We start from the raw sequence: 15798 nt of genomic DNA, 5'->3' as shown, positions 1-15798 counted from the left end.
TGGATGTCTTATTTTGGTTTTGGCTGTGTGGTTCTGTATCTACCCTACATTTAGCCAGGACTTCTTTGTATGGCATTGGAAGATGCTCCCGGAACAGTCCACTGCCAGTGTCCCTGGCTTCTTTCCTTACCAGTACGTACTTCACTCCTGCCAGCCACCAAAACAGTTTAGAAGGCCAGTGTGTTAGGGTTCTCTGTAGCTTTGTACCATTTTCCTGTTCGGTGTGGACTTTTCTTCCCCTGGCAAAGTTCTCCTACCCCCAGTAACCAAGCCCAGCTGCCTTCTCTGACTGTTTGCTTTCCCCAGACACACTGCTTGTTCTCTGCTTGCAGGCTGTGCTGCACAGCTGTGGAAGTAGACTTCTGGCACTGGACTGTCTGGGTTGTCATCCTGGCTCAGCCACACACTGGCTCTAGGATCTTCTTTTTTTTTTGTTGTTAGACTGAGATATTCTTGAAGTCACCTTTCTAACCATTTAAAAGTGTACAACTCAAGGGCATTTATCATATTTATAACGTTGTAAAACGTCTCCATTACCTAATTCCAGAACATTTTCATCCCCCTAAAAAGAAACCATTGTGTGCTAGCAGATAACTCCCTATTTTCCCACCCCCAGCCCCTAGAGTTTTCCCTCTATAAATTTCCCTGTTCTGGGTCTTTCATGTAAATATAATCATATGTGTTTTGTGTCTGACTTGTTTTACTCTCTGTGATGTTTTCAAGATTCATCCATGAGGTAGCATGGGTCAGTACTTTGTTCCCTTTATGTATGGATATACCACATTTTGTTTATCCATTCATCAATTAAAGGATGTATGGGTTGTTTGCACTTTTTGGTTATCATGCATAACACTATTAAGGATATTTGTGTACAAGTGTTGTATGAACATGTTTCCTCTTGGGTTTACATGAAGGAATGGAACTTTTGAGTCATATGGTAACTCTGTTTACCTTTTTGAAGACCAGATTGTTTTCCAAAGCAAAAGTACCATTTTACAGTCTTACCAATAACACATGAAAACTCCAAGTTCTCCATATCCTTGCTAACATATGTTATTGTCTTTATGATTATAGCCATCCTGGTGGCAATAAAGTGGTATTTTGTTGTTATTTTGGTTTGCATTTCCCTAATGACAAATAATGATGAACATCTTTTCATGTGCTTATTAGCCATTTGTATTTCCTCTTTCGAGAAATGTCTATTTAAATTCTTGGCTCAATTTTAAATTGAGTTGTTGAGGTTTTAATTGCTGAGTTGTAAGAGTTGTTTGCATATTCTGGATGCTCAACCCTTATCAGATACATGATTTTTCAACATTTACTCTCATACTGTGAAGAATTTGCTTCTCATTAGCGAAGTCAAGTGGGCCTTAGGAAGCATCACTGTGAACAAAGCTCTAGTGGAGGTGATGAAATTCCAGTTGAGCTATTTCAAATCCTAAAAGATGATGCTGTTAAAGTGCTGCATACAATATACCAGCAAATTTGGAAAATTCAGCAGTGGCCACAGGACTGGAAAAGGTCAGTTTTCATTCCAATCTCAAAGAAAGGCAATGCCAAAGAATGCTCAAACTACCGCACAATTGCACTCATTTCACATGCTAGCAAAATAGTGCTCAAATTCTCCAAGCTAGGCTTCAACAGTATGTGAACCAAGAACTTCAGATGTTCAAGTTGGATTTAGAAAAGGCAGAGGAACCAGAGATCAAATTGCCAACATACACTGGATCATAGAAAAAGCAAGAGAATTCCAGAAAAACATCTACCTCTGCTTTATTGACTACGCCAAAGCATTTGATTGTGTGGATCACAGCAAGCTGGAAAATTCTTCAAGAGATGGGAATTCCAGGGCACCTTATCTGTCTCCTGAGAAATCTCTATGCAGGTCAAGAAGCAACAGTTAGAACTGGACATGGAATAGCAGACTGGTTCCAAATCAGGAAAGGAGTACGTCAAGGCTGTATATTGTCACCCTGCTTTTTTAATTTCTATGCAGAGTACATCATGAGAAATGCTGGGCTGGATGAAGCACAGGCTGTTATCAAGATTGCTGCGGGAAATACCAATAACCTCAGATACACAGATGATTCTACCTTTATGGCAGCAAGAGAAGAGAAACTTAAGAGCCTCTTGATGAAGGGGAAAGAGGAGAGTGAAAAAGCTGGCTTGAAACTCGACATTCAAAAACTAAGATCATGGCAAATGGTCGCATTGCATCATAGCAGATGGTCCCATAGCTTCATGGCAAATAGACCCATAGCTTCACGGCACATAGACCCATAGCTTCATGGCAAATAGATGGGGAAACAATGGAAACAGTGACAGATTTTATTTTCTTGAGCTCCAGAATCACTGCAGATGGTGACTACAGCCATGAAATTAAACGACGCTTGCTCCTTGGAAGAAAAGCTATGACCAACGTAACAGCATACTAAAAAAGCAGAGACATTACTTTGCTGACTAAGGTCCATCTCGTCAAAGCTATGGTTATTGCAGTGGTCATGTATGGATGTTAGAGTTGGACCATAAAGAAAGCTGAGCGCCAAAGAATTGATGCTTTCGAACTGTGGTGTTGGAGAAGCCTCTTGAGAGTCCCTTGGACTGCAAGAAGATCAAACTAGTCAATTCTAAAGGAAATAATCCCTGAATATTCATTGGAAGGACTGGTGCTAAAGCTCCAATACTTTGGCCACCTGATGTGAAGAACTGACTCATTGGAAAAGACCCTGATGCTGGGAAAGATTGAAGACAGGAGGAGAGGGGGATGACAGAGGGTGAGATGGTTGGATGGCATCACCGAGTTGATGGACATGAGTTTGAGCAAGCTCCAGGAGTTGGTGATGGACAGGGAAGCCTGGTGTGCTGCAGTCCATGGGGTCGCAAAGAGTCGGACACGACTGAGCGACTGAACTGATGACTATCATTCTGTATATTATCCTTTTGTTTTCTTGATAGTATCTTTTGCACAAAAATTTTTAATTCTTATGTTCATCTATTTATTCTTCTGGTTTTTTTTTGTGTGTGTGTGTATGCGCTTTTGGTATCATATTTAAGGAACTCAAGGCTAACCCAAAATCATCAAGATTTACACCTATATTTTCTTCTAAAAGTTTTATAGTTTGAGCCTTTATATTTAGATCTTTGATCCAGTTTGGATTAATATTTTGTTTATGGTGTGAGGCAGAAGTTGAGCTTTATTGTTGTACATGTGGACATTCAGTTTTCCGGCACCATCTTTAGAAGACGGTTCTTTCTCCCGTTGAATGGCTTTGGCACTCTTGTCAGAAATCACTTGACTATAATGTGAGGGTTTATTTCTGGACTCTTAATTCTTTGGCACTGATCTGTATGTCTGTCTTTATGCCAGGTCCCCACTGTTTTGATTACAGTAGCTTTGTAGTAAGTTTTGAAATCTGTATGTGAGCCTTCCAACTTTGTTAAATTTTTTTTAAGATGGTTTTGGTTATTCAGGGTCCCTTGCATTTCCATATGAATTTTAGGGTCAGCTTGTCCATTTCTCCAAAAAAGGCAGTTGGAATTTTGGTAGGGATTGTATGGATCTTTAAATCAATATAAGGAATATTGACACCTTAACAGTAGTAAATCTTCCATTCCATGAACACAGGCTGTCTTCCCGTTTATTGGCGTCTTTAATTTTTTTCAACAATGTTTTGTAGTTTTCAGTGTATTAGTCTTTCACCTTAGTTAGTTTTTTTTCCTAAATATTTTATTCTATCTCTGGCATCTTGAGCAAATTTCTGAAACTTTCAAATCTTCAGTTTCCATGCACATAAAATGAAAATATTGAGTACTACCATCTGCATTTATTGTAAGGGTTAAATGAGTTAATTCACATAAGAGGCTTAAATAAACTAGATTGTTCAAGCTAAATGTTAAATATTAAACTGTGAACTCCGAGAGGAGGAATTTGCGTTACATATTTTTGTGTTATGTTTTTTCTTCCCCTTGCTCAGGTAGCAAATCACTCAGTAACTGTTGATAATTGAAGGAATGTAGAAAGGTGGGAAAATTGGACTATATCACAAATTTCAGTTCCTAAGTTTGAAGGTTAATGTTGGTTAGGAGTTAGGGACACTAATTACTCCTTATACTCACATATTTTGATATGGCTTGTTTTCTTACACATTTCAATATGCCTTACACAATAATCCTGTCACTTCTTGAGATAGTGATTTGTTTTTTTTTAAGAAGTTAAGGGGACTTTGGCTTCTTTGGTGAACCCACAGTTCTTTATGTGCCAAAATTGTGAATGAAATCCAACTGTCTTAATATAGGACATTGTAAATCACAGTTTTAGAGAACCAAGTAGTTGCAGTTGTATATTAATATCTAGTATTGAAAACTGTCTTTAGGTTAGAATTATAAAAGATGAAAGTGAAAATTGCTCAGTTATGTTCGTCTCTTGCAACCCCATGGACTGTATAGTCCATGGAATTCTCCAGGCCAGAATACTGCAGTGGGTAGCCATTCCCTTTTCCAGGGGATCTTCCCAACCCAGGGATCGAACCCAGGTCTGCCACATTGCAGGCAGATTCTTTACCAGCTGAGCCACAAGGGAAGCCCGAGAACACTGGAGTGGGTAGCCTATCCCTTCTCCAGCGGATCTTCCCGAACCAGGAATCAAACCAGGGTTCCTGCATTGCAGGTGGATTCTTTACCAGCTGAGCTATCAGAGAAGCCCTAGAATTATAAAAATACTTCCTTTTTCTGGGTACTATTCTGATATAATTTCTAAAATTCTTATACAGTTGATAATTATTTTCTAAGCTTGTTATAAAATAGAGAAAACTTTAAACCTTAGCATCATGGTGAATAGAGCACTAGATCTCATCCTGTGTAAACATCTCAGTTATGAGTGTAAACATCTCAGTTATCTGAGAACTTGTGTTACTTCTTCTGTCTCCCCAGCAGAGCAAGGGCAAGAGTTTAGTGGCTAGATTAACTATTAATGGTACTCTGCCGTGGTGAGAAACTGGTAGACAGTTTTCAGGGATTAGTTTCATTACATTTCATTGCTAATAGGGGGTGAGGCTCACAGTATTAGGAATTCATTTAAAGATTCATATTTTCACACTTTAATGCAGTTTTGTATTTCTGAAATACCTCAACATAAAAATAACAAATCAACAGAAGCAAATACTGTGTGATGAACGGTGCTCAGAGTGTTAGGATGGATGATCTGTGGTCTTGACCTGGTGCACAGATAGTCCTAGCATTGGTCTCCTCCTCTGCCTTCTCGTTTGATGGCTTCCAGGGGGTGGGTGAGAATGGGAATCCAGATTTTAGAGATTGACCCACTTTTCTTGCTAGGATTTGGAAATCAGAAATCTTTTCTTTTAAAGTAGTATTTCTTTGGGGTTATACATTGTACTCAGAATAGAAATTTTAAAAGTGATAGAAGGAAAAACATTTACTTTAGTAAGGGAGGTTTCTTGTAAGTGGCAGCAGAAGTTACCTTGAAAGTTTTAAACCAGAAACCTAACCAGCCTGAAATCACCTCCAGCCCCCTCCAGTTCCTTCCGACCTCCCTGCCCCCGCACATACTCCCTCCTCACCCCATTGTAGAGTTTGGAGTGAACACATTGTTGTTGGTTGGCGTTGTGCCATATTCAGGAGCATAAAGTAACCTTGTTTTGGAATTACAGCAGGAGAAAATTTTACACCAGAAAAATAAGCAACAAACTAACTTTTAGGGAAGAGAGTGAAATGGAGACTTCACCTTGAAAAATAAAATCAGATTTTAGAAGTACACTTATTTAACCAAAGTTTAAGTTATAGTTGAAAAATATGTACTGAGTTTCAGAATGAAGACTGTATCAAGTGTTGATTGTTTTTGGCATAAACATTTTCATTTTATGTTCAGTATATAGTTGATTCAGGGTGATTCCAAATCCATGGATACTCAGGGCCAACTAAGGGACTTGAGCATCCATAGATTTTGTTACTAGCAGGGTGTAAGGCAGAGGAACCAGAGATCAAATTGCCAACATCCACTGGATCATTGAAGAAGCAAGAGAGTTCCAGAAAAACATCTATTTCTGCTTTATTGACTATGCCAAAGCCTTTGATTGTGTAGATCACAATAAACTGTGGAAAATTCTGAAAGAGATGGAAATACCAGACCACCTGACCTGCCTCTTGAGTAACCTGTATGCAGGTCAGGAAGCAACAGTCAGAACTGGACATGGAACAACACAGTAGTTCCAAATAGGAAAAGAAGTACGTCAAGGCTGTATATTGCCACCCTGCTTATTTAACTTATATGCAGAGTACATCATGAGAAACGCTGGGCTGGAAGAAGCACAAGCTGGAATCAAGATTGCTGGGAGAAATAGCAAAAACCTCAGATATGCAGATGACACCACCCTTATGGCAGAAAGTGAAGAATTAAAAAGCCTCCTGATGAAAGTGAAAGAGGAGAGTGAAAAAGTTGGCTTAAAATTCAACATTCAAAAAACTAAGATCATGGCATCTGGTCCCATCACTTCATGGCAAGTAGATGGGGAAACAGTGGCTGACTTTATTTTTTGGGACTCCAGAATCACTACAGATGGTGATTGCAGCCATGAAATTAAAAGACACTTATTCCTTGGAAGGAAAGTTATGACCAACCTAGTTCAGTTCAGTCTCTCAGTCGTGTCTGACTCTTTGCGACCCTATGAATTGCAGCACGCCAGGCCTCCCTGTCCATCACCAGCTCCTGGAGTTTACTCAAACCCATGTCCATCCTAGAGAGCATATTGAAAAGCAGAGACATTACTTTGTCAACAAAGGTCCATCTAGTCAAGACCATGGTTTTTCCAGTGGTCATGTATGGATGTGAGAGTTGGACTATAAAGAAAGCTGAGTGCCGAAGAATTGATGCTTTTGAACTGTGGTGTTGGAGAAGACTCTTGAGAGTCCCTTGGACTGCATGGAGATCCAACCAGTCCATCCTAAAAGAGATCAGTCCCGGGTGTTCATTGGAAAGACTGATGTTGAAGCTGAAACGCCAATACTTTGGCCGCCTGATGCAAAGAGCTGACTCATTTGAAAAGACCCTGATGCTGGGAGGGATTGGGGGCAGGAGGAGAAGGGGACAACAGAGGATGAAATGGTTGGGTGGCATCAATGACTCAATGAACATGAGTTTGAGTAAACTTTGGGAGTTGGTGATGGACAGGGAGGCCTGGCGTGCTGCGGTTCATGGGGTCGTAGAGTCGGACATGACTGAGCGACTGAAATGAACTGAGGGGGTGGGGTGGGAGTCCTAGAACCAGCCACCCCCTATCCTGTGGATATCAGGGGATGACTGTAATAATATGACTGGGTATCTTATAAGTAATAATGGAATTGTAATGTTGGATATTTTTGCAGACTATTTTTAAAAGTATTCTTATTTACCCTTGGTAGTCTCTCATAATCAAATAATTATCATTCTTGAGACTTTAGCACCAGTGAATCAACTTATCCTTGATTATTATTAACAATAACTAACTTTCTTAACTCGTTTTATTTTGTCATTTGTCAGTCGATTTGCCTGAGGTTCAAACTTTTTTTTGTATTGTCCATCAATTTTGTCTAAAATTGCATCCTTTGTTGCAGATTTTCAGTGTTTACTTTGCTCTGGACTTTCATTTTATAACAATTCAAATAAAATGAAAGTCCAGAGCAAAGTAAACAATTAATCTTTTTTAAAAAGACTTATTGGAGAAGGGAAAGGCTACCCACTCCAGTAGTCTGGCCTAGAGAATTCCACGGACTTTATAGTCCATGGGGTCGCAAAGAGTCGGACACGACTGCGTGACTTTCACTTACTTACTTACTGACTTTTTATTTTTTTGGCTGTGGTGTGTCTTCATTGTGGTGTATTCTCCTTGTTTGTTGCAGGCTTCTCATTCGGGTTTCTCTTGTTGCCTAGCACAGACTCTAGGCACACAGGTGCAATAATTGAACCACACCAGCTCTAGAGCTTGGCCCAGTATTTGTGGTGCGCATGCTCCAGGCATGTGCGATCCTCCTGGACCAGGGATTGTACTGGTGTCCCCTGCATTGCAAGGCGGATTCTTAACCACTGGACCACCAAGGAAGCCCTAATGGTTATTTTTGCTTGCACAATTTTTGCTGTTTTGTGCATTCTCATCACAAAGAAGCCTGGAATAATAGAGACTCCTTTTTAGGTTAGACTGATCTTTCAGATGTTGGGCAGTTAATATTTGATGGACCTTCCTGGATGGCTCAGAGAGGTTGCTTTACTCCCAGCCCCTTTGAGAAGAGTCTCTTTTGTGTCAGTCTCCTGAATTTTCAGTCAAGACCTTGGGACTTGGTCTTAGATGGTAATATCAGGGATTGACACCTGAGCCAGAAAAGTGTCTGCCGAACCCTCTTGTGGACTTAAAAGATACTCGCTTAAGTTGGAGACACCAAGAGAACGCTTTAAGTATGCATCCCAAGGCAGTGGAATCTGCAAACATGTGAAGTAGAGAGGAGAAGCAGTTAATTGGTAGTGAAAGAGAAATAGAATTAGGGTCAGAGGTGTTGACCGCCAGAGTGGGAAGCCTTAAGGTGGAGAACAGTCCCCTTGAACACTTGCTATCTGGGTTTCAAGAGCTGTCCTGTTTTCTGAACAAGATTCTGAGACACACTGAGGCTTTTTCTTCTTCTAGATATATTCTTGCTGTATTATCCTATCATCTGAAGTAACCTGAGCACATACCTGTTTCTTGTAGCCTGAAAGTCTCCAAACTTGACAAGTGAGAGGAAATTTAGTAAATCTGTTGGAAGAACACCTGTGTTAAAAGGATGAAGGCCCTAGAGTTTAGGTAGAACTGTCTGTCCAATTGCGATGTCTTATTTAATTTCCATGTCATAAGAGTAAGGGTCCTGTCTGAGCTCATGCTTGGTGCTGAGTGATCTTAAAGGACACGGTAGTGGATTGTCTCCATTACAACCCTGTGTTACTCTTTTGCTGCTGTTGCTCTTAAAATTCTAGGTGGATTCAGGACTGCCCTATTTCTCTTAGGGTCTGAATCTTTGAAGCACCTCCTCTACTGTACTTGGTTTCAGTAGTACTTATCAGTCACCAATATTCCTTGTCAGCGATCTTAGGGATTGGTTCGTCTCTGGACCCTAATTGTCCCATGACTCTTCACACTCATGGTATTGAATGGAAAATGAAGTATTAGAGATAGGCTATTAGAGTAGGCCATTAGCTGAAGAGTTGAACTATTCATCTTTACAAGAAGTTTGAGTATGTTTTAAAGTGTCAGTGTAATAAGAATAAACAGAGATCATAAAGCAGGTCTATAAGTTGGATAGAAGAGAATGAGTGGGCAAAGTCTCAGTGAATTGATTTTTCTTCTTTGTTATATATATATAGTCATGAATAAGAAGAGTATGATATCACAGACCAACCAGTTTTACTCAGGAAAGTTGACCAGCCATGATGATTTTAATTTATCGGATGTATGAGAAAATTGTCTCCCCTAATGGGGTTAAGAATTTGCCTGCAGTGCAGGAGATATAAGAGACGTGGGTGGGGAAGACCCCTGGGTGGGGAAGATCCCCTGGACGAGGGCAAGGCAACCCATTCCAGTATTCTGGCCTGGAGAATCCCAGGGACAGAGGAGCTTGTTGGGCTACAGTGCATGGGGTGGCAGAGTCAGATATGACCAAAGTGACTTAGCACACGTGCAGTCATGAGAAAATCACATTTAAGAAGTTGATTTAGAAGAAGGCTGGAATATTCTGCTTGGGTTGCTAGGTCCTTGGAAATTAGCGGTAGGTCTCAGAGACAGTAATCCTTTGGAGAAGATGAAGAATGTTATTGTTACCAGTTGTTTATCTTTTCTCTCCTCAGATTCTTCTTTGTAGACTTCTGTGGTTCAGTGGTATGATGATCTCTGCAGACTCTCCTAGCTCTACTAAATTCTAGTTGCTTGAATCTCTGAGAAATTTTATCTGGAAATATTTATTTAAGAACTAGGACTAGGAAATTAACTATATTATAACTTTAACTTGAGTAGAACAGCTTAAGAATACTATGAGAGTGTCAACAAGTAAGTGTGAATTGAAGTGAAAATTCAGGTCTTTATTTCTAAGGAAGCTGTGGTCTCATAGAGAGTGACACTATGTATTTTAGTAATTCTGTAATGCAGGTACATGTGATATGTAGAGGGGCAAAGGAGACAAACTGTATTTTGTCTGGGAAGATGTCAGGGAAGAGGTAACATTTGGGCTGAGATGAGAAAAGTGAGTTGGGGGGCTTCCCTGGTGGTTTAGTGGTTAAGATTGAGCTTCCATGCAGAGGGCAAAGGTTCAATCCCTGGTTGGGGAACTAAGATCCCACATGCCCTGCAGCATGGCCAAAAAAAGAAAGAGTGAGTTGGGTATTTAATGGAGTGGACAGTGGCATTCTAGGGAGAGGAAAGTGTGTAAGAGAAGACTTGGTGGTATGAGAAAACATGGTCTTTGGAGAATCACAGAGTAGAGATCAATATTCTGGAGCGTTACATATATATATGTGTGTGTGTGTGTGTGTGTGTGTGTGTGTGTGTGTACACATATAAATATAAATATGTATATAATATATATAAGGAGAATGGTGGCAGTAATATTCCAAATGAAACATGGGTACTAGTTTGGAATCCGTCAAAAATGTCTGTCTTAGTGGGGCTATGATGTTGCTGCTCACTGAAATAAAGACTAACAGGACACATTAGATTGGTTAAGTTAGATTTGTTTTGTTGTTGTTGTTGCTGGCCGCACTGCATGGCTTGTGGGGTCTTAGTTCGTTGACTGAATTGAACCCAGGCCCTGGCAGTGAAAGCTCTGATTCCTAACCACTGAACCACCAGGGAATTCCCAGTGAGGTTAGTTGTAGACATTGCATTCACGGCAAACCAGGGATCATCCATGTGAAAATGCCAAGTAGGCCTGGAAAGATATATAGTTCTAGGGTGCAGGAGAGAGTATTGGGCTAGAAATTCAGATCTGGTCATCATCAGTGCCCTGATGGTTATCCATGTCATGGATGTCAGGGGTGTAGATAGAAGAGTCAGTGAGTGGAATCACCACCATTTAAGGTCCAGGTGAAAAAACAATCCAGCAAAGAACCTAGAGGAGAATCATAAGAACCCAAAAGCACTGAAAACAAAGCTCGCATTGTTCTATAATGTTGCTTAGAAATTAAAACAAAGTTATGACTTAAAATCAACTTAATTATAATTTTAAATAATTTATTCACACTTCCAGGTCCTGCTTGCTTAATTCTTTGTGAAATAAGCAAATGGGGCCTTCTTTGTACTGGCTGGCCTGAATGTATAAATGGAGATTGTGGATGGCTGAATAAATATGTGTTTGCAAGGTTGTAAGACTGCTGCTTTGGAAGTACCAAGGAGGGATGGAAAAGAGAGTAATTTAAAATTGAGGGAATGGGCTGGGTGTAAGGTTTCAAAATGTGAACTTATAAAAACAGACCAGATCTCTATATCAATTCTTAAACCAAAGCAAATTCTAGAAGGAGTCCAAGATGTACGTGTAAGAATGAAATTAGAAAACATAGAGAAAAATGGATGACAATTTAAAATTTTTTGGTGTGAGGAAAGTTTGTAAAGAAAAAGATTGGTGGAATTAATTGCAGAAAAATAAAGTATAGGGTCTTGGATACTGTGAAATATCCAGTATGGATATAGAAAAACAACTAATTTGGAGGACAGATTTGCAGTACATGTGAGAAAGTGTCCTGTGTGTGGTCATGGTGGTAAATGACTCAAGTGATCAGGGTTCAGGACACTTGGGGAGGCCAAAGGCCATGGAACTTAGCCAAGAGTAGTTGAAATCACATTGACATGAGCATCAAAGCCCCTAGGACTGTGTCGGATATTGTGGTGGAATGAACATAGGGAGTAGTCAGACCCAAGAATGGTATTGATAAGGATTAGATAGGAGTGTAGATGGAATGCGTGGCTTTCAGTGGATACAATGTTATCGTGGTATTTGCGAACATTCCGGAACCTTTCAGTCCTTCTGGAGCTATAAACAAATCTGAAGGTTTGAGGAAAATGTGAAAATTATTTTGGAAGTGTTCTCATGAATTACTTGAAACTTTTTTGATTTGTAGCTTCCAAAATCACCAGCCAGAAACTGATTTAGAGCTTTGACTTTTCTAATGCATGTGTAAGATGAGTGAGTATATACTTCCTTAGAGCTATGCAGTTTAATCTCAGGGACTTTGAGCTTAAGTGCACAGATATTATATAGATACACTGAAGTGTATCTTTCTGTCTTTGTGGAATGAAAAACTGCTACAACAAAAAATGCAAGTGTCATCTCATTCCTAAAATGGCTAGTTGATAAACTGAGAATAATTCTCTAGATATATAGGAAGGCAGAGATACAGATTAAAATTTAATTTCCACATATAATAGTACTGCGGTGATAGAAAGATGTATATTATGGTTGGCAATAAGAAAGAGAAGGTGGATTAAAATTATAGAAAAGCTCTTTAAAGTGGGACAGACCTAGTCTACCTCATTATGTTATTAGGCAAATATTTATTTGGATCCCATCCTTTTCTGGGCACTGCCTAGTAATAGCAATAGGCAGAAAGGGCTTAATACTTTGTGCCAAGCACAACACTGTTTGCCTTTCATGAGCTTTGTCATTAAATCCTCACAATAACGCTTCACATAAAATTATTATCCCATTTTATAGGAGAGGAGATAGAGGCTTAGAGAGTTTTAAGTAATTTCCCCAAGGTCGTATCGCTATTGAAAATGACGGAGGAGTCCGCTTTCAAATCCAAGGCTGCTTGGCGGCGGAGCCTGGAGCCTGAGTCTTAAATGTCTTTTTAAATGGGGCGTTACTGAGCGTTCACGATGGCACCAGGTGCCAGGCTCTGTAAGCCACGTAAGAGTCCTCAAGGTAAGCTCCGTCATCATCTTCAGTTTTCCCGCTGTGCTGTGTGCTCTCCCCAGTGGTAGTCTGGCTGTAGCCTGTGGTAGATCCTATGCTATCATCAGATATTCATGCCAGCTTTATAATGCCCACTGGATGAAGCTGTTAGCTTCAACAATTTGGAAAAACTATTTTAGCAGCATTGAGAGGGTATTTCTGTACAAATCCATTGTATTTTATGTAACTATTTATTTTCCTTTTTCCTTTACATCTCATAGTCCTTGTATTTCTAGAATTAAAGATTCTTAAAAAGAAAAAAATCATTTTACCCTTTAAAAAAATCTGAAAACTATTGAGGTCTACTTTGAAATTTTATGACTGCCTGTAGATTTCAGTGGCACTGTGTTTTATGTTTGATATGTGAATTTTTAAGATTTTGAATAGGAAAACATTTACAAATAGGAAATCAGCTTTACGTATATGAAATAGTCTGAGTAATAGGACCATGTCAATTTTTTTTTCACATAAAATTATGTTCTTGGGTTAGTGGTTAGTATTTTAAAGGAAATGTGTTAGGTTTTCCCCTTTTTCCTCTTTTATTTTTATCTCACTTTCCCTTTTAGTCTGTGATCTATTTTTCCAAATCAATATGAGCAATGATCTTTTAATTAAATTGAATTGGCGCTTACATTTCTGTTGCAGAGAGCATTGTCAGTCCTCTCCTAAAAGGACAAGTATATTATCTGCTCGGTAACAGGGTGTTGCTGTTCAAATTAAGGTGTAAAACAGAAGTGTTTTTCTAAAGGAGTTAGGGAGTAGGTACTAAATGTATCTTTAATTAAAAGACAATCAATAAATTTTAACAAAGATGAAAATATTTTTAATCTAAAAATTTGGGTTCTGGTTTGATATTTCATTCTTAAGTGACAAAAATGATTCACTGAGCCATATTTTTCAGGGCTGGTGAAATAGAAGTAGCCAAGGGTTGCCTATCTGTTCATTATAGTCTGTAACTTTATTATCCCAGCTTCTCAAATTATCTAGTAAATTGAATCCAATTGTAAGCATTTTTAGTTTGTATTTTAATTTGCCGCATTTAAAATCATCTTGGAGAGCCATGCTAGTTCTACCTTAAAAAAGAAAACACCCCTCTGCTTGGCAGAAATGGTACTTCCTGCTTTCATAAACAGTCATGTGCATAGTTTAGCAAGGCCTGATGCCTCTGGAGCTTTTTCCCTTTATAGCACCATTGAATCCCAGTCCTGACAGAAGTACTGCGAATCTTGTGGCCTCATTCTGAACAAAAGGAATTAGAGAAGAAAAATCTCTTGATATAAGGCTTGAAAGCAAGGGCAGGCAATCTTGGTTGTGAATATTTTCTGATTTTTCCAGAAATCAAGCAGAAGATTGAGCTGCTGATGTCAGTTAACTCTGAGAAGTCGTCCTCTTCAGAAAGGTACAGCTACATCTCTTGCATGAACAATTAATGGTGTAGCATTGCTAAGAAACAAATCAGGGCATATTGTTTTCTTGTCAAGTTTGCTATATAACGTATTGTACTGCATGCTGGTCATTGTGCTGTTTTGAAGATGTGTATTTGGGTAAGCTGTTCTGCTTTTACAAAAAGGGTGATTGATTTTTTTTTTTTTAAATAGTGAAGCCTAATCAGCTGCAGCATGCACACCATAACACAGCAGACTGCTGGCTTATGTGTGACAGCTGTTGAAGGCTTTAAAAAATAATTTACTTAGCTAGAAAATAAACAAAAATCTTGCTTTCCTTAAGGAAATAGTACTAGGTTTTCTTCCTATATTTTGCGGTTGTTGCTGCACAGAATTTCCAATATTATTTGTAAGGTCTAAGTTAAAAATACTTAGCTTTTGGTTGTAATAATTATTTTCTTCTGTGGAAAGGGAGTGCCATTTGTAAATAGCTTAGGAATTGCAAACCCACATATTAGTCACATTCTGAAAGAGAGATACGATGCTTCTTCAAGTCTGTGCTAGGAAATGGAACAGTCACTGCATGCAGTAATGGTTCATGCCTGCAGGTAAGGACAAAATGACTCAGAAGTATTTTTAAAGCGATTATTTTATCTGTCAATCAAATGATTATACCTGTAAGGAGATATTTCCATAAAATGTCTGTTTAACTTAATAAATAGAATTAACATACATTTCTCTCAAGTGAGAAATGAGACTATAGTTGCCTATTTTTTATATGTAAATGTGTGTTCACTTCTCTTTACCAAAATGGTTTATACTACAAAATATTTTTTTTTTTTTTTTTACAAAATATTTTAAATTGAAGTTCTTGGGCATACAGTTGGTACTTACTTTTCTGTTGGTTACCTAATAGTTTATACCTAATGTTGATATTTTTATATTTAAGATGTGTTGATTTATTTCTTCCCTGGTTACTCTTCAGGGTTGTCTTTTTGTTCACATTTAATATTTAAGAAGATATTATGGAGAAATAATTTGCTAGTTAAAGAATGATGTAGGAAAAACACCAGAAAGAAAATAGGCGAAGAACCCAGCATGGTAAAATGAATTTAATTATAGTTCACTAGTGTATGGAGGACATGATCTGATGGCAAAATGATGACATTAAATTGATTTATTAGTATAATTGGGTGAAAGGCCTCTGGCTTTAATTTAGGGAATTATAAAATAAAGAAGATATTACTGCTTTCTTTAGAGGTTGAAAATAGAAAAATTTAGACACATTTGTGTTTATTTTTATGTAGCTTCTAACTTCTCGTTTGTGCTTAGCTATCCCATTTTAAGTGTTCTTTTTTGCTGAGATAAAAAAACAATCTTCAGCCTTGTGAATATTCTGCCAGTAAAATGGTGGTGATGGGAAAGGGAAAGGATGGTGGTGTAAATGGTGAACGGACTG

General features: G+C 38.7%; 1 protein-coding gene across 11 annotated transcripts in view; it reads left to right on the top strand.

Moving 5' to 3' along the window:
* Positions 1–15798, top strand: part of SRPK2 (SRSF protein kinase 2) — a 239250-nt gene that overhangs the window by 79277 nt on the left and 144175 nt on the right. For 8 of the 11 annotated variants that reach the window (XM_061165210.1, XM_061165209.1, XM_061165201.1 and 5 more), the window contains exon 2: positions 14290–14353. The exons of the other annotated variants lie outside the window; for them this stretch is intronic. In XM_061165210.1, the coding sequence (XP_061021193.1) occupies positions 14316–14353 (38 nt within the window). In that variant the 5' untranslated portion in view covers positions 14290–14315. The remainder of the gene's footprint in view (positions 1–14289; positions 14354–15798) is intronic. 11 annotated transcript variants of the gene reach the window in all.

This window comes from Dama dama, chromosome 18 (assembly GCF_033118175.1).
Source record: "Dama dama isolate Ldn47 chromosome 18, ASM3311817v1, whole genome shotgun sequence".
Taxonomy (NCBI): Eukaryota; Metazoa; Chordata; class Mammalia; order Artiodactyla; family Cervidae; genus Dama; species Dama dama.
Note: the sequence above shows the minus strand (reverse complement) of the source record. Positions and strands in the feature narration are given on the sequence as shown.